The 19,998-nt window shown below is 38.8% G+C and overlaps 1 protein-coding gene across 1 annotated transcript; it reads right to left on the reverse strand.

Annotated features, from left to right (window-relative positions):
• Window positions 1-859: 859 nt before the first annotated feature.
• On the reverse strand, window positions 860-12,919 carry LOC140948874 (DBH-like monooxygenase protein 1 homolog). Its single transcript, XM_073398142.1, has 11 exons — window positions 12,635-12,919; window positions 10,163-10,309; window positions 9,245-9,421; window positions 8,341-8,424; window positions 8,010-8,201; window positions 5,425-5,527; window positions 4,831-4,997; window positions 3,770-3,842; window positions 3,024-3,109; window positions 2,699-2,737; window positions 860-931 (listed from the first exon to the last, which is right to left on the reverse strand). The coding sequence occupies exons 1-11, from the start codon at window positions 12,917-12,919 to the stop codon at window positions 860-862; spliced, it is 1,425 nt and encodes a 474-aa protein (XP_073254243.1).
• Window positions 12,920-19,998: the final 7,079 nt, after the last annotated feature.

Raw genomic sequence — 19,998 nt, forward strand, 5'->3', positions numbered from 1 at the left:
AAACCTCGAAGCGCTAGGCATCAAATAACATAATTATTATTCATTCAAAAAATTCCTAAATTTCTGATTGACTAAAATTCCTCGGCTTATTCTTCATAACCAGCCAGGGACGGAATCCGGGAAGCCCTTCCATTCCATTCATGATCATTCTCATTGGAAGTCCAAACGAATGCTGGCTACATACATGCGACGCATGCGTAATAACAAGCTGGAGATTAGGATTGCGGGATCCTCTTGTCGCCCGCAATAATCGTGATTTTTTTCTCTCTTGGAGAAGGGTTCAGCAGTGCTAATTTGAAAGGGGTACCTAGTTAAATAACTGACTTTTTTTGCCCTTACAGTGGCGCGCTAAAGCCGCTAATAATTCGAAGGAGGGCACTAATCAATTTGAGTATTTACAATATCATTCTTTTCTTGAAATGCTGCTTTTTTGTTGTCGGTTTTTTTTTTTTTTTTGGTGGTCTTATGTTATTTTAACTGCAAGCATACAAAAATGCAAGGTACGTATGGAAATGTTACCGGACGAAGATTGCATAGACATATTACATACGTTTTTTCTCGACTTTCATCTGTACATAGCCTAGTAGCGGGTTATGCATGTACCCAAACTCTAAATGTATCCCGAATACCACTTTATCGTCTGCTGGCTGAATATTATGCAAAACGAACGCTACTTGGGAAGCTGAAAAGTTTCCCGCCCAACTAACTCTGGATTCATAACGGCCTGGTGACAAACTGATGCTTTTTGCTGTCGTATTAATCGTCATTATTTTCGGAAAAACGAAGCCGGGTGAGCTTGTCCATTGGCCAAACACCACCTTTTTGAGAGTAAGATGCGATGGCTGATAGTAGCGCCAAACTAACGAAACATTGCCTCCGATGAAAGCCTTGGTGGGCTGATCTGGTTTAGAAGTAAACTTCTTACCATCACCTGTTGGATAAAATGCACAAAAATATTAAACGGTCTGAGAATCCATAATTAAAAATGGCAATATTAAGCTAGCCTGTGTTTATTTATTTTTTCGGCAAAAATACAACATTCTAAGCAAGAAAACGATATGGGTCTAGATTTAAAAGCGTAAACAATCAGATGGACTGGATAAATATAGAGTACTGTGTTGAAATAGATGCCGAAAGTATATTCGTTCTTAGGATTTTGATCAACACCTGCTTGGGTTTTTAAATTAAAATCAAATAGACGCCCAAGGTGACCTTATATTAGATCATGTACTTTTCCTCAAAGGAATGTTTGCAAATCGAGCATACCGAGGCCATTGAGATGACATTAGCAATGTAAATGGAGTTTGGATTCAAATGATAAGATTTCTGAAGTATACTTGGATAGATTTGAAGAACCACAGAATTTCGAATCCCTATTCTGCTGAAGGTGATCTTCCCCCTCCAACCTGTTTATAATAATAACGTCATTCTGAGGCACGTTTGAAACAAGTTTCAAGTTCTAACGAAGGGGATGTAGCTTCCCACGCAGAAGTTTTAGGGGTTCGTTTAGTGGGGTAGGAACGTGTGACGAACCCCTAAGATCGTCTACGTGGGAGGCTAGTTACTATGGTGCTTATGTTGCAGGTTCGGGGATGAGATACAAAAATTTGGTTGCATCACCACAGTTGTTTAACTCGGGATCTTTTCTTGAGAGGCAGCCCTCCCTCAGAGTTTGTGGAAAAGTCAGCTTTTGAAACTTGAATGGCTACTGTAGTAAGCGGAATTCAATAAAAACCAAATTTCGATATGGCAGATCCTGATTATATTACTGACCAAAGGACAATAATCAAGAATCGTCCAACACATTTTTGGAGTGTATATGTGTTCATCTTTCCTCGCCACGAAAACTCGATATAGCACTTAGAAACTTCTATACAACGAAGTTTGCTGAATAACGCGTACGAACGAAGTTGTTTAGCTCAGTAATAGTTAAAAATATGGAATGGGAAAAGAACCTCGATGTAACAAAACCTTGTTATAACGAACAAATTTTACCAGTCCCTTGGCACATCGTTATATCGAGGTTCACCTGTAGCTATCACTGAAATTTCGAGCCCGTAAAGATACGTAACAGTTCAGTAGCGTAAGGGTGTTGTTTGTTGAAAGAAAAACCATTCCAGGTGTGTGAATATTAATATTGTCTCCCTCTTTAAAGGCGGGGGTTCAACGTGAGATATTATGGACTTTTAAGATCCAACGACGCGATGGCAACGAGAACGTTACTTAAAAAGTGAGTTTGCGTTCTTTCATGATCAGTCTTAATAGCGATAATTTCTACAAACTGACTTTGTAAAATGTAGGCGAACCCTCCTGAAACTGAATTTCAAGGGACCATAGCCAAGCTCAGAAAGAGAAATAAGGTTTCGCCGTTGCTTGTTTACTTCCTCCTTAAAACGCGCACGTAGGCATTTTCATCTTGTAGTCGTGCAAAAACAGGAAAGAAATGTACAAAAAAGTGTGATGCACGTGAGAAGTTGGTTGTTTTGCTTTTTAAACCTATTGTTTTTTTTTAATTTTTTGGACGTTCTCGTTGCCGTCCGCGTCGTTGGATCTTAAAGTCCCTATTACTTAAATTAATTTCTCAGAACCGCAAGAGTACATTAAATATCTATCTTAAAACTTCAGTAAATGGGCAAGAATAAACTACAATTGGTTCAACAGAGCCAAGAAAAAAATGCGGACACTATAAATTCATTACCGGAGCAATATGGACCTCCTTATTCAAAACTTGATATTCCTGTCAAAAAGTAAATGATAGTAAGCTGTTAATGACAAAATAAAACACTATATTAGATGTGGGCAGAAGCTTGAATTTCATCGGTAAACTACTATGACGGATCAACCTAACTGCCCTTGTCTTTCAGAAGGTAAAAGACACCCAGACGCCTACATTCCAAACCTAGAAAATGACTATTCCTACCTCCGTCCCCCCCCCCCCCCCCCCCAACCTCCCACCTCTCCTATTTTCATTCGTTTCGTTTCACTTTAACTCATTTTTTTTTTTTTTTTTTGGTAAAACTCACCTGAAAGTTAAAGTCATAATGGTCATCTCTTACAATTTCTGGAAGTTCCACGCCATCTCTAACGTGGCGAAGTAATGCTTTACGCCCTTCAAAAATCATAAAAGCATTTATTAGCCAAACTTAAGATCTACGTCACTATAAGAAGCAAGCAATGTAGTAGATAACAGCAGTTTAACTGTTCGTCCTCTGACCTCTTCGAAGACTTAGAACTCCAAAACAATTTCCGAAATGTATACCATACTTTTTGTTAGTAGGTAAGAACATATGTGACACCGAGTCCGAAGTGACATCAAAAAGAATTGCTTGAACTAAATTCTATTTTTTTAATAGATTCAAAAGGATTGAGAAAGGAAAGGTCTTGAAAAAAAATAAGCAGAGGCTTCAGCCAAGTGACAAAACGGTTCGAATGAACAAAGTTCGTTGTGGTTTAAAACTTCTATCTTGAATATACTGTCAATACCCAATAGGCAAAAATACTCGCAGGGGCAGCCTCGATCGTAACCTAGAATTAAGGCTGTAGGCATACTTCTCAGCAAGGATTTCGGGCCTGCTGTTTTGGACTAAAAAGCATGGGTTTTCGGGTCGCTTGGTGATAGTTGGGGTGAGTTATTGTTACTTTCAGAGGTGAGCAACCACTTATTAGCCCAAACTCACTATCGATCACTAGTAAGATTTGTTTTAACAAATTTGAAGAGTATGTACGGAGATTCTTACCAGCGATCTCTACTTTCTAGCGCTATTCTTACCGGCTAGATGTGTATGTAACATCGCCGAAAAGACGTTGATTCCTCCTCCAGGTAGCCCGGTTTCGTTCAGTCCCTAAAAGAATTATTAGTAAGACTGATTTACGACATGGGCCTTGGGAAATAAAGAAATCCTTCACTCACAGTTTGAAAACTCTTTCCGTGAGGACCCTTAAACCGGGACACTTTGAAGACGATTATCCAATCACAACGTATTCTGAAAACAAAAGATTCTCAAGTTATTTTACAAACAGACCATTAAACAACATTCATAATTTTGAGGGCTGTTTCCTGAGAGGTCAGATAAGTTCAAATGGTTCCTGAAAGTTTCAACGGTTGCATAGTTGAATACTTGAATTTTAATGGTCCGTGGATCAATCGTTTGTTTTAAAAATACTTTTTGACTGGATAATCTTTTTCTAAGTGTTCTGAATTGAGTCCGCACTTTAACTGCTTTCGCTGACAGTTGTAGCTACTGTATATTTCTAATTAAGTAAACCAACCAGGAAACACCCGAGTGTGTAAGGTACGTTTGTGCTCAAAATACAAAATACAGGATGCTATTCAAATTTAGCAAAAAAAGCATGCCCCTTATGAGTTAGTGGGCTCTAATATTTTGGTTGTACTGATGAACAGCGAGTCGCTGCTCGTTCACTACCTGGTTCTCCCGACGTTAATCTGTATTGAGACTAATAAATATTCTCTTTGAATGTCGTCCCCTGTTAACTCCTGGTTATAGCGAAAAAAAGCTGGATTTAATTCAGGGAATGTTTACAACTATAACATACTGAAGTAAATTGTTTAGCGTTAGCTTCACTCTTAAATTACTCGATGGGTAATTGATTTACTTAATTTTGACTCCACGTTTTTCAAATACTAGTTTCCAGAGGTCAACACGAAAAGGCTGTTAAACCTGTAACAGACGACGTTCTCAGTTTTTAGATTAAATGAAACTGTCAGATGATTTATGACACAAATATAATAAAAGCAATAATTTAGACATAAAAACAAGCACTGCCAGCTCCAAACTGCGTTGAAGAGCAAACAAAAGTAGATGGCAGTACCTTTTGTGTGCAATCTGAGCTACAAAAGCTGTTTATTTTCCAGTCTCTCTGCTTCGGCGGAATTAGCATCGCGCGGTTAACGTCCGCTCCAACCAGCAGTACTCCCGACTCGTATTTTCGTAACTGTCTGGTGTAGTGAAACCGCAAGCCAGAACTGTCAATCAATCCTAAAGAAAAACAATAATAATCAGACCAAACTTCTTCTTCTCGGAAACGTAAACATTTACAACAGTGAAATATTCGAAAGTCATGGTTAACAGAATCCATTTCTCATTAGGGAAATATATACTTCGAATTCGAGGCAAAAGATTTAGTTGGTCTAAAGCGATTCCCCACCTAGTGTTCAATTACCAAAAAGAATTACAATTAAGCTATGTTTTTTGCTGTCAGTGTCACCGTCCGTTTTAAACGGTTCTCTCGAGTCCATAAAAAAAGATTTTTTTGATCCACAAGGGACAAACTCCAGCCTTGGTTGCCCTAAAGTTGTCTAGACTTATTTTCTATTATGTATCAGTTAATTTCAGCTTATTATTATTATTATTATTATTATTATTATTATTATTATTATTATTATTATTATTATTTCAGTCGTACCTTCCAAATTCTGAGGATTGTCATAGTGGACTTCAAGGACGACGACCTTTGGACTGTTTTCTTTTCCAATGGCGAATCCAACGTGTTCCGGGTAATAAAACTCCTTTTAAAATAAACAGAATCTAGTAAGGAAACAGTTTTCTTCAACCTCTTACTTTTGCTCTGTTTCTTTCTAAGGCTCTTTGCATGACTTGATCACGTAATCAACTTTCGGTAAACACGAAAACAGTTCGCTTTTGAAAAATTTTGTTAGCACAAGCTGAAAGGACATATTGAAATTAGGTAACCTGAGAATTTTCAGCCGTTTATCTCAAAAGTAGCGATTGCAACGGCCGCCGAAAGTTTGAAGCATTTGTATGAGAAAAACAACTTTTGCCATCTAGTCACGCTTGCATGGTTTTCCATACAAATCCTTGTAAATTCTAAAATTTTTAAACTGTCGTGTAAACGTTTTCTTACGCATTTAAGGGCTCAAATTGTCTGTTATGAATAAAACGGAGATTTGAGCCCTGTAGTGCTTAAGGAAATATTTCATGACAGTTTTGAAAATTTAGAATTTGCAAGGATTTGTATGGAAAACCATGAAAGGGTGACTGACTGGCAAAAATTGTTTTTCGGCAATATCGGCCCCTATTGCAAATATTATAAATGCATCAATTTCTCAATGCAAATATCCTAGCCGTTGGAAGATGGGACAAATGAGTCCTATTTTTAAAAAGGATGATGAACTTGTCAAACAGAATTATAGACCAGTAACGGTATTACCCTGTCTGAATAATATATTTGAAAAGCTACTGTCATCTCAGCTTGAAGGATTTTACAATGGGCTCCCATCAAACCTTCTATCCGCTACAGAAAATTCCATAGTTGTGAGACTTTCGACTCATAGATGACTGGGGGAGGAGTAGAGACAAAAAATAACTTGTTGGGATTGTTTCATTGGACTTATCGAAAGCATTTGATAACAACACCACCCGCTCTTCTTCTGGCCAAATTAGAAGCATATGGCCTGGGTAGTAGCGCTTGTGCGCTGCTCAAGGACTATCTCTGTGGAAGATTGCAGAAGGTTACAATTGGAGATCTAGCATCTGAATAGGCAGCGGTTTCGAGAGGAGTACCTCAGGGCAGTGTACTTGGGCCCCTGATTTTTATTATTTTTATCAATGGCGTTATATTTTTTTATATATTATATTACGGAGGTAAAGCTTCATGCGTATGCCGATGATGAACAATTACATGACTCAGACACTGATCCTAAATTACTTGACAGGAGGCTCACGCATCAGCTCAATATTGCAAACGAATGGTACAGAAGCAACGGTATGTTGGTCACTCCCACCAAACACCAAGCCATGCTAATAGGAAACACGGATCATGTGTTTCCCTTTCCGGTACACAAATCAGTTACGTTGTTTGGAATAACTGTGGATGACAGACTCTGTTTTGATGAACGGGTCTCTCACATAGCCTTTCACACGCCCAAGTTAAAAAGCAACTCCATGATCCTTTGGAAAGAGTTTTTAATGCTAAAGGGGAATGCTCCATTGCTACAAATAATTTTCGCACCTTCTGGACAAATGATAGGACGTCGGCGTGGTACACGTACTTCTCCTATACTGTGCTTTGTCTTGAAATTGACTTTCTTATCGACAACATCTACGTTCGTTTTGGAAGCTCAGATTTCCGGCAGGTTATTGGTATACCAACGGGCACCAACAGTGCAGCTTTGTTGGCTGATCTTTTCCTTCATACCTTCGAGTACGATTTCAAGGTCAAAACAATGAAAGAGGACATTACAAAAGCCATCCAGTTCAGCAACACCTTTCGATACATCGACGAGTTATTCAGTATCAACAATGTGGACTTGAAATTATATCAGCGCGATTTACCCGTTGGAATTGGAACTTAAGGACACTTCCACATCATCTACTCAAAGTGTGTTATCTCGACACGAATATCAAGACTAGCGACATAAATACACCTTCTTGTATCAGCATCTACGATAAGAGAGATGACTTTGCATTCCGGATTGTCAACTTTCCTCATATGGGCAGTAACATTCCTGCCAATCCAGCTTACGGAATTTTACATATCTCAACTGGTGAGATATGCTAGAATTTGCTCTTCCAAAGTTGACTTCATAAACTTGAGACTCCGCGGACTTTCATTACGTCTCAGAGAACAGAGCTTTGAAAGCAATCTACTTCAAAAATCATTTAATAAATTCTTCAATCGCCATGGTATTATCGTCGAGAAGTATAGTGCAGGCCTGCGGGAGATGAGATTACAATCCAGGCTTGAATTGCACCATCGTATCCTTACATCACTTATTTATTACTAGATTTGTATTTCAGTTGTGTCTTGGTACGTAGGCGCGCGCAGTTTTGTTTTGTGCGCATTTATTTATTTAATTGACGTGTACATTTAGTTCGTCAAATGACGTCTTAATTTTACTTTGCGTTGCGTTTTCCCATAATGTTCATGTTTATGTCGCCTATTACTGCATCTTTCGTATTCGGTACCAAGCTTAAAATATGCCATCTCTCTTTAAGGTTTTATATAACGACATCATTTTAGACACTTACCTTACCACCTATAGCCCAACCAGCAATTATGGGCGTGAGTCCAGCACAACCTCTAATTTCAGGAGGCATATTTGAAGCATAGCATCTAAAAGCAGTATTGTTCAATATCTCCTTTGGAAAATCATCACTGCACTGGTACACTAACATGTGATGAACGACACCCTCGTGGCCTGATTGAATAACAGGTTCAATCTACGTTTTTAAAAGTAAGTCAAACATTAGTTATCAGTTTGCCTTTTGTAGGTCAAATATCGATAACAACAAAAGTGCGTGCAATCCTGAAGCCATAGACTGGATACAAGTTGGTTCTACTCCGCAGTCTAGATCTCACCTTTACGACATGATGGGTTTCATTGAGTTTAGGGATTTCCAAAACTGTGCACATGTAGCTAGTTCCATCTTTGGGAATGGCAGTCTAAAATGGAGAAAGAAATGTGATCATGGTTAAATTTGATATATATTGTACATTCAAAAGGTTTTTAAGCTCAGCAAAATTAACCTATTTTACGCAGAAAAGAAAAAGACTTAGTTTTGTGTGCCCCCGAAGAATCCGTTGCTGGTCACTTCTTTTGCTCTCGTATAAGCCGTAACAACGCCTGTCATGAAACCATTGCCATTGAATAGGTTATCAGAAACCTGGCATTATAAATTTCAGACAATGTCTTACCCAGCTCTGCTCATTTTTTCCTGCTTATCTTGGCCTTGCCTAATAACTATGTCGGTGTGTTTGTGCTATGCACTGAATTGGCTGGTCAACACGAGAAACCATTCTTCATATGTCTTAAGAAAGAATTTGCCAAAGATTTCTTCATTGGGTTTTCGAATCTTCACTCCTTAAAGTTCGGTGATTATTAGTGCAGACGTATGGGTGCTGAAATTTCATTACACCACACCGATTTGCAATCTAAAAAGCACATAAGATTCATCGACGCCACGCTGTAACTCTTAGCGATGCCTCTAATTTCGTACAATTTGCGCTCGAGAATATTTAAGATCTGAATTGCAAGGATACACTGAAAGCAATTACGATGGACTGGATAGAAAAAAGATTAAAAATAACCTAGTATTTAATTGAGTAGGGAATTAAGCATACGAAAGGGCGCTAAAAGAGCACTTACACGGTTAATATATGTAAAATGTGTGTAACTTCCCAGTCTTATTTAATTCTAAACTTTTACACTTTGCTTAAAGGAATATACCGCTTATAAATCTAAAAAGAGCTATTAAAGTATTACCATATTGTGCGTTATATCAAAGGTTTTAGTATCAGGAGGTAGAGCTGGTTCTTTGTTAGCGTTGTTTAGCAGATAAACGCTCCTTTGCCCACGGTTTCTATGATTATGCTGTGAAATGGAATTTTCTGAAGCTGGATCTTCTGGGTGATAAGCGTAGATCACTTTCGTTGTTCCTACCTGAAAATTGAAAGTGTTGTCAAGGTCTCAACCACCATTTTAATCTCTTCAACAGTGCTGTGTCTGAGAGCCACTGTGAGTGATAACGAGAAGAAACTTTTGAATAACGAGAAGAAACTTTTGAGAGGATGGAAAACTATAAGTCGTCCACATCGTAAATTTTCTTCGCCGGCTTTTTCATTATCTAAATCCCTAAATTGAACAATTCATTGCTACTTCGTCGTCGACCTCGTTCCCGATTCTCCCTTTTCCACCTCAATTCTCTCAGACACCCTGATAAAGCAAAATTGAAAGTGTCGGGTCTCAGCCACCATTTTAAACACTTATAAGTTAACAGAATTGTCTAAGCTGAGAGCTACTGTGGTGTGATGGTGAAAACTAAGTCGCACACAATAACAACTTGACGTGTCACAACACTCGTTACAGTCAAGACACTCGCCATGGCCTATTCTTTAGGACAAACGGTTGCAAAGGGTTTGTTTCAAAAGACGTTATGTTGCTACCTCTCCGGCAAACTCTTTATCAATCTCTCTCTTTCACCTCCACTCGCTCTTAAGAGAGTAAAACAAGGCTGCGTCTCTGGGCAGAGTGAAACCAGCAAAAAGTTAGTCTCATCATCTGAGTCGATATAACAAATTTGCCACCTTCAAAAGATTCAGGCTAAACCCAGCTTTCAAAATCTCTTCGTCTTTAGTTGCTACAACTAAATTTCAACATTTAGGCTTTCAAGGCTTTACTCACCTCGATTTTGTTGTCTTGAGGATCGCATGTGTCCAGTTTTCTTTTAAATTTCATGGTGGTTTTTCCATTGTCTTCCTTAAGAGATATCAGTTCGTAATCCTGCTGCGAATCGATTTTTGGCATCACGCGACCATCTGCATGTCGATCCTGGTAGTGTACAACAAAAAAAATCAGCTTCATGTGGGATTTATGAGTGCATACTTCATTCATATACTCCTAGCCTGCGAAGTTATGGATGCTAGAGAGAACGAGGCGCGAGACGGAGCGACACGCAAGGGGAGGGCCTCATTTTCATGGCCTCGCCTAGCGGCTACGGCTGAATTTTTATGAGTGAGTCGGCCGGGCCCAAAACACGGACTGCGAGCAGTCTTTTATTTTTCTTTTTAGTGACGGTAGATCGAGAGCATGCGTGCAAGATTTAACTTTTTCACTACCGCGTGTGGCTCTCACTGAAAGTAACGGCCTACTCGAAAGTTGGGGCCCTTCAAAAAATATCACAAACAAGAATGAAAAAATATCTCTTTTAAAAACGGATCAATTTATCAAGAACGTGTGAAAATCTTTGAACTTTGGTACCCTATATGCGAAACTGTCTCAACTAAACAACGAGAAAAGTCATTGTGTTTCTATCTCGAACTTATCTGAATCCTTCTTTTAAAATGTTGAATGATTTAAAAGCTGTTATATTTGTCAAAAGAGTCAAATGATATTACTTTGCATTCATCGCGATTTAATGCACCCTTAACTGACTTTCGCCTTATAGAACCAACATTTATATTCAGACATTGTCGCTTTGTTCAAAGAACATGCATAAACGGAATAACCTTTAAGTACATGTTCAGGACTGACGGGCTCCTGACATGTTACGTTTCTGAAACAACGGTAAATTACTAACGTTTTTTATCCACCCGAAAATAACGGCTACCCTAAAGTAGCAATCCTAAAAGTAGGCTACCCTAAAAGTACCCTGTTGCCTACTAAATTCGAAAGAAATGGGAGCCGTTACTTTCGGAATTCTACAGTATCTTGCTTTTACTGTGATAATTTCTGTTCATGGCGGAATGTCACGGATTATCATTAATAACACTTTTTTGATCGAGCATAATCCTTCCATATGTTCTTTGTCGCGTGCTGATCTACTCTCTTGAACATTATCGTCATCCCTGGCATCATCAGCCACTCACCAACTTTATGATGGACTTCCTTATCACGAATAATTCTGGCTCAGCTCCTAATTTTGATGCCACATATGATGGCGTCTTACTTCCCTCATTGATTTTGACGTCATGCATTTAGTAAGTGTTTTGCTCCCAATTTTTTAATTTTTCTGTTTAAACACGAAGAATTAAAAACACAAAGCAAAAAGGAAACAAAAGTAAAGTGATAAGTGATGATAGAAACGAAATGTCAAGTAAAACCCAAAACCTGGAGCAAATCATAATTCAAGTGATATTCAAGTGCCCTTAGAGCGCAAATAACATTAAAGCAAAACCGTTCTCTCCTCAGCAGAAGCCTCATTGTGTTGTAGGGAGGTTGGGGAGAAAGAAAAAGAGACACGCGGGTTATTTTCATAAGGAATCCCAGCGGGAGTCTCTGCGGAGGAGAGATACAAAACCGCAAACAAAATTGAAAATTCTGATGAAAATGAAACTCCGATTTAGTCAGTGAAGACGGTAAATGGAAGCCGGGGCAGGCCGGAGAAAAATAGGGGAGGGAGGGGTACGGGAGGTGGAAGAGGAAAAGGCAGAACACGAGAGAAAATTAGGGGATAGGGAAAAAATGGGCGACTTGATGCTTAACATTTCGCAATCGAAAAATAGCCAAGAGGTAGAAAGCAAGGAAAAAAGGGGCGCCTACCCGAGAATGCAAGGAACGGGAGGAGGGAGGTGGACACCCCCTGCCCCCCTCGCCGGCTAAGAAGCAGAACCCCTTCTTCAGAGGATCTTTTCGTGAATGACAAAGCAAACAACAGCAAAAACAACACAAAAAGAATCAAAGAGAAAAACAGGAAAGACCAACATTCGATACCGAAATTTGCACTCGAACTCGACATCCAACTCGAGGTTTCTTCATTCCATAAAAGATGCAATGCAAGTGTACAGAAAGACAAAAGCGGGAAAAAAATTGAAAATAACGATAAAAAAATGCAAAGGCGAATGAAAATGGAAACAAAAGTGCTTGGGCCACCTTGGATTCTGAGGTAAGGGGTTATGCCGAACTCTGTAATTGCTAAATGGAGCTTCTATGTTAGTTATGATGGAGAGTGTTTTTTTTTTCCCTCGCACTCTAGTCAATTTGCGCACAATTTCAATCAGTTAAGCACTCAAAAAATAAAATCTCTCTCTCTCTCTCCCCTCCACCTGCCTTTAGCCTCATATCCGAATTATTTACAGTCTGACAAGAGACGATAGCTGAAGGAGGGCGTTACATCATTGTACATTTAGAGAGATTGCCGGATACTAATCTACTTGCCTTGAAAAACGTCTGTCCATCCTTCACCCATCCTATTACAATATCTGCTCCTTCCATTTTCCCCTGACCACTGGAGATGCCAAATCCGACCCATCCTGTCGTCTTCGCCTCAACAGTGAAGAAAATTTCCTCTCTAGCAGTGCTTATATTCCAATAAAGCTTAACATTTTGGCTTTCATCAAGTGGAGAGAAGAACGAATGTTCTGCAGCCAGATTAGCTAAGGAACACTGTTGAGATGCGAAGAAACAAATAAAAAGAAAAACGCAGAGGGTGACTGACGACATTGTTCTTACCTTTTCACAAGAGCGAAAATCTGAGATGAGCCGTCATAAACATTATAAATATTAGGCTTTTGTCATGCATCATAGGAATTTTTCTTTTGGTGCCAAAATTCACGCAAACCAGAGCCGGAAACATGATAATAATATTAACGGTGCATCCATCAACTTTAGTCAAGTAGTTGTTTTAATTACAAGAGACTTGTTTTGCGTGATTCATGGGTGGCTCATGGTTCTCCAGGAACTCCAGCCACTTAAGGTTTGGTTGAAAGATCAAATCGATCGTGGAAAGAGGATGTGAGAGCATTAATAATGAGAACCTCTTCCACAAGTACTGAATAAAGATGACGCCATATGAGGCTGTTTATGGTATTAAAAGCCATAGAGAATGTGAACATCATGAGGAACAACCCAGAAAACGACAAAAAATAACAGAAAATCAGGAAAAGTACGACAACGAAATGGTAACCCAAAGCCAAAAAAAACCAACCTAGAAAATTTAAAGTTGGAGACATTATCTCTATAAAAATTGACCGTGTTGACAAGACATCACCTCTGCATTCAAATCTTCTTCTGGGAAAAATTGAAGAAATTGTAAACACCTATATATACACGTGTTGAGACCAAATTTGGTAGAATAAACACATTAATTTCACCCACCCGTTTAAATCCTTGCACAGACTACTTATAACATTGAGCTTGATTACACAACTGAGCTGAAATTTTCAGCAGCGTACAAGAAAGCTATGTTGTGTATTTAAATAATTTGTCACGTAATACTTATTACCGAGGTTCTGTCATTTTGTTTGTTTTGTTTGTTTGTTTGACTGAGTGGAAAAGCATTGGGTACCAGACCTTACTTAACCCTAACCCTCACCCTAAATGACTCCTTAACCACTAAAATGAGTTGCTTAATCTTAATCACTTAATTCACTACTTAAGGGTTACATAGAATATACTTCACTTGAGTAAAATAAAAAAAGTGATATATTTGAAAAAATTAACCGACATAAAATAATAAAACCAGTTTAAAAATTTTGAACTGGTTCCAAAAAATTTTAAACCAGAAAAAACTGAACTACAACATATGCATGTATGCTCACCGGGTTCTAAGTACTAAATAGGTTTCCAGTTTGCGCAAAAAGCTGAAGCATTCGGGATGAAGACGTTTTTCGCGAGAAGTAGATGTACATTATGTCTTCTCATTTGTCATCCTCGGAGACCCAGGGGCAGCTGGTCGGGGACGATAGAATTTTCGTGGTGAATGTTTTCTATAAGATCGAGACGAGCCCCTGGGCACTTACTCTTACCGAACCAGTTCCAGAAGCGTTTGAATTGTAGAGGAACAGCCGGGTGACTCTGGTGTTTTCTTCAACGACGTAGTTTTCCTCATCAACCGCCATAGTTGCGTAACGCGTTCAACGGGCAAACAAGCTGACAAACTTCAATTCATAGTCAATCACTGATGAAAATTTTGTAGCGAACGGACAAGACAAAAATCCTTTTAAAGGCGATTGAAAAACACCCGTATGGTCTCCGAAAAAACGAATCGAAACACCTTAAATAGCTGAAGAAAAAGTTCTGCTTAGTATGCAAAGACAACTGCGAACGGTTTGACAATACTAGTCTTCTTGAATAAGAACACTAAACTGTAGGCCCCGTCTCTCAACCCTTAAACATATAAACTCTGTGGGACGTTAACGAACTAACACACTGTTCGTTAAGGGTAGGGGGTGCAGTCCCCAACTGTGATGATTTATCTCTCATGGGAGGTGGGACTGCTGTTATATTACGGGGACGCAGTAATTGGCGTCACGCGCTGTTGTGGTGACCCTGTTGCGGCTTTAAGACTGATTTTCAAACTTAAGAAAATACATAGGAATAAATAAACCAAGTGGTACACCCAAAATAGATAAAAGGGCATGTACCCCTTAAAGCTGTACGTCTAAATTTGAAGAGCACAAGAAGGTGGCAGTCACACTGGTATAGGCCCTACCCAAGTACGTGACCAGCTTCAACTAGCAATAATAAACACATAATAATAAAAAAGAAACTGAATAGAAAAATAAGCTATCGGCCAGATTTGACCGTGTGTGGTAAGCGTCAAAAGGAATGGGGAATCAGAAGGAAGGGGAAAAAAAGGGGTATTCAGGAGAGAGGTATTTTTCTCTCTATTCCACCTCCCTTTTTGCGCCTGTCATGCAGGCTACGACAAACTTGTAATTTTAATAAGTTAGACCTAAAATAATCTGGCAAACCTTTTATTGCCATTTCTCTCGTGCCGAATCCAATACCAGTCACACAGCGGAATATTCGTCCAATATCTAGACACCAAGCAGTGGCTTGAACGACGGGCGATGCGAATGTGTCAAACATTTAATAAAGCATCTCAAATGAAACCGATATAATTATTGAAATCGAACAAAAAATTGGAATATCCACCTTCAAGTACAGTTATGTAAGTAGAGAATCAGATATGAAGTGTTTTTCCTTTTTTTTTCTTTACGAGGAAACGGCAATCTCGTTAGATATCTCTTGTAAAGAGCCATCAACAAGTTCTCCTTGTTGAGAGGGAAAGGTGCAACTTGAAGGAAAATTTTACTCATTCTTTGATTTCAGTTACTTTGGACACCGAATGGTGCATTTTTTGTCTAATTTATTTATTACATAACGTTGAACTGTTTCCAGTTGCTTAAACGGTGGATCGTGGTTACACAGCTCAAGGAGTCTGGAATCCTAATCACACTAACGACTGGAATCCAAGTTCCACCGAGAAAGAATCGGGAGTCAAAGCCCCGAGCCGCCAACGAAAATGTGGTAATTTACCTGTGGGGGTACTCCTGGGAATTCGTGGTGGTGGTGTATCGCCCGGTTCTCCAAATCCTGACCCTATTTCGGACCAAAAAATGTAATTTTCCACACCCGTTTTCAGACCAGATCTCTAGATTCCATACCCGTTTTCAGACCTGGCCTTTAGGCAGAAATTATGTTACATTAATTAGATTACAGCGCAAACAAAAAAATTCTTCAAATCCGTTTCCAATTCCCATATTTCCCTTTCTTACTCATTTGGAATTGATATGATAAATACGTTCATACACTCCCGTAGTTCCCTCAAAAACCATACCCGAGACCAAACTGGGCAAAGTGTACACCCGTTTTCAGACCAAAAAGGGGCAAAAACGTAACCCGATGGGGCGGCACACGGCCTATATAACTTACATAAGGGAGTACACCACTGGTGACGTTTTTTTAATTATTTGCAGTAAACATTTTGAATCTTTCCAGGCCTCGTTTGATTAATTTGGCCAAAATATGGAAGCCACTATTACTTCTTTAAGATTGCGCGTTAGACAAGGACGGTGCACCACGTGTGTACTGTCGCACTTTGTAATAATCGTCGCACTTTGTAATACCTGTCGCACTTTGTAATACCTGTCGCACTTTGTAATAAAAAAAGCTGTCGCACTTTGTAATAACAGACCATTGCACTTTGTAATAAAAAAAGCTGTCGCACTTTGTAATAAACTTGAAATAGATGGTCGGAGGACAAGTGAACCCAGTAATAAGTGTCATCATCGACGACAACAACAACAACAATAATAATAAGTGTTCACATCAACTTCTGGCTTCAAGATCTTTCTAGGGAAGTACAACTCTTTATATGCGGACGACCTCGATAGAGAGAAAGTGTCTACGCCTATGACAGGGAGAGTCGTTTAAAATGGGAGTTTGTATTGGAATTTTATTTAATTAATTGTTAGTAAAAGTAATTAAAGGTGTCCTTCAGGCAAAACGTGATCGTATAAGCAAAATATTTTTAAAGTTTTACTACTAGCACAGGCAACTAGAAAACCTATGATTTCGTTACCTGCGAGGTATTACTTGAGACATATACAGAGATAGTAACACCAAACTGGACAACACCTATACAACTAGGCTTTGACTGATGAATGTCATGTGTACAAGTAGTGGGTCGAAGCTTATCGAATTAATCTCCAACGTTTTTCTTAGTCTAGGTTTTCGGCATTTCACTCCTCAGGCTGGGCTATTTTTCGTAGAAAAAAAAAGGAAACCTAAAATTTTCGGATTGAAAGAAGAGAGGAATTAGTAAAATTTACACTTTCGTAATACGTCAAATTACTTCTAAAATCTTGGTAAAATGAAACTGAAGTCCTTGTAATTTCGAAAAAAACTTAAGGTGACTCGACCCAGTTTTTTTGAGGGGGTACCATCCTACTTTGAAGCTCTCTGGTATCCCCACCTTTACTTTTATCGTAAGTCTAACACCTAGAATGGATAACATATAGATCAATCTACAATATAACATAAAATTTTTGGCGATCGGAGTAAATGTCACGTGGTTATAATGCCACGCCCCTTTGAGGTCTGAGTCGAAAATCTGCTGTTGCCGGCATTTTTTCGTGAAAATCTCTCGGCTACATATAGTGCGCATTAGTGCCTTGCGCTGAACAGAGTTTCACCAAAATCGCAAAGACCCAATTCGAGAAATTCAGCGGTTTCCAAATTTAGGTCATAATTTATGCGAAAATGATAAGCAAACTTTACACGGATTATATCTAACAAACTATGAGATTCATCTCTTTATTTTGGGCATCGTTATAACAGATGGGTCCTTGCAAGTCAGCAAAACGCTTTAGGGCCTTGTAAATGCGCGCGATTTCGAGCAAAGCAAACATATAGAAATTATAGTTTTCACTATTTGTTGACGTTTGTCAACGTTTAAGAGTCCTTCTCACGAAAAAAGCATTTTCTTAAAAATTCGTAGTTTTTTTTCCTTCAAATTTTTTCAGGGCCACAATTGATAAACTAACTACCCGGACTCTGAATTTCATGGTCATTGAAAAACTGTGACATTATCTTCTATAAGCCCAAACTTGAGTAAACATTGAAGATTTTTAGCGTTTTGGCTGAGTTTGTGTTTTGGGAGTTGTCTATTGTTTCTAGTCTGTCATTATACAGCATTCTTGTTCAGCACGCGTGCAATGACCGCGCTTGGCTGACTTCCGAATGCTCACCGAGATTTGATAATTTTGGTACAGTGAGACAGGCCATCGCGTAATACATAGAGGTTTAACTCACAATTTTTAATCAATTCTTGTGCCTTTGGAAAAAAAATCAAGAAGTGCTACACTCTAAATCTACTTACTATTACAAAATATCATTTTTTCATAGGTTTAATGCAAGCCAATAATTAAACCAACTCGTGACGGGAATATCTCGGTGAGCATTCGGAAGTCAGCCAAGCGTGGTCATTGCCGGCAACAGCAGATTTTCGACTCAGACCTCAAAGGTGCGTGGCATTATAACCACATTTACTCCGATCCCCAAAAATTTTATGTTATATTGTAGATTGATCTATATGTTATCCATTCTATGTGTTAGATTTACGATAAAAGTAAAGGTGGGGATACCAGAGAGCTTCAAAGTAGGATAGTACCCCCCCCCCAAAAAAAAAACTGGGTCGAGTCACCTTAACTTCTCCTACGATGACCGAACAGATAAAAAATCTTATAAGCTACGCTAGCTTAGAATGCACTTCTAGAGATCTAAAAGTGATAGCCTAAAAAAAGTTTTCAAAGTATTTAGGGGGAAACCGTCGTTGGGTGCCGCGGTGACATGTACACATCTCCCCTGGGTACAATAAAATAGAGATAACAAGTGTCGGTCGATGCAAGTCAGACGCCAAAGAACCGATTACTTCCTTAGTTGGCGGAAAGATGTTGGCCCATGGTTAACGTCGTTAACCGCGACGTTAAAAAAAGAATTTAAAGTGACCAACTGGCAGATGGGTTCAATAGTTTCACAGTGATAATTTCTCTCGGAATTTTATAAGTTTCGGCTTTTTTTTTTAGATTTTTAAACATCTTTTTATGCACAGATCAATTTTTCAATGACGGTTGCCTCGATTTCTGCGGGTTTCAAGTAAAATGGAGTACACTTAATTAATTTAAAATGGCGGATTGTTTCAGACTCTTCTTTAACAATGAATGATGTCATCATGATATCGCTGCTATTTTTTTAGATGATTAATGTGTTTTCCAACTTCTTGATTTTGTCACACACCTTTTTCACTTCGAAGGAAAAATAATGGAATTGGATTTTGCCAATACCTACACTCATTAAATTACGTCATTGTGACAATCTCATCTTTCCTAGTTGTTGGAAATTAAGCGCATATTATTGCTGCGGAGCGACCGTAGGGAGCGAGCAGCAACATAATCAGGATTTAAAGGAAATATATAAGGTGCGACGAATTCTCGAATTCATCACTTTTTACCACAATGCATTGCATTTAACCAGAGTGCATTGCGCCACGAACAACTCAAATAAAAACACGGGGAAGTCGCTGCCCAGACTCAGAGTTTTCAAATTTTCTACAGCACGGTTAGTGGTCTTACCAAATTTAAGACACGCAAGAGTCTTTCAGATGAGTACGATGGTTAACTTGGAGGATTGGATTTCAATTCAAGAGCCTTTGACTCGTCCAGGTGTTAAATCTGACGAGACTGATGAGCATTTGCTCTTCGACTCTGCAACACGGAGATATACAAATTCCAGCTTGCTACAAGGTGATGTGAAAGTGAGAAAATGTCATGCAATGCTATTCTTAAGAACCAGTATGAGCCGAAAATGGATGTGATTTTGACCATTCGCTTCAAAATATAAACAGCGGAAATCGAGATAACAAAACATATGTTTTGTGTCCTACTTTGCAGGCGAGGACGTGTATCGGCGTTTTGAAAAGCATAATTATGTCTTTTATTCATTCATTGCCATGGAATATGCGTATACATTGTTTTTTTACTGTTAATTAGCTCGGTTAATGCGGCTGGCGATCATCTTGCCGGCGGAAGTTTCATGGAAAAGGAATTAAATTAAAGACTTTTCCCAAAAATGACGTAATCAGCCTCTGTGGTGTACTGATTAGGTGTAGTCGCGTCGAGCCGAAGGTGCAGGGTTCGAGTCCTACCGAACCATTTTTTTCCTTCTTTCTTTTTTTTTCCGTTTTTTGTGTTGTTGTTTTCTATAAATATATACCTAAATAACTGTTACTTAATAAA

This window comes from Porites lutea, chromosome 9, assembly GCF_958299795.1.
Source record: "Porites lutea chromosome 9, jaPorLute2.1, whole genome shotgun sequence".
NCBI classification, from domain to species: Eukaryota; Metazoa; Cnidaria; class Anthozoa; order Scleractinia; family Poritidae; genus Porites; species Porites lutea.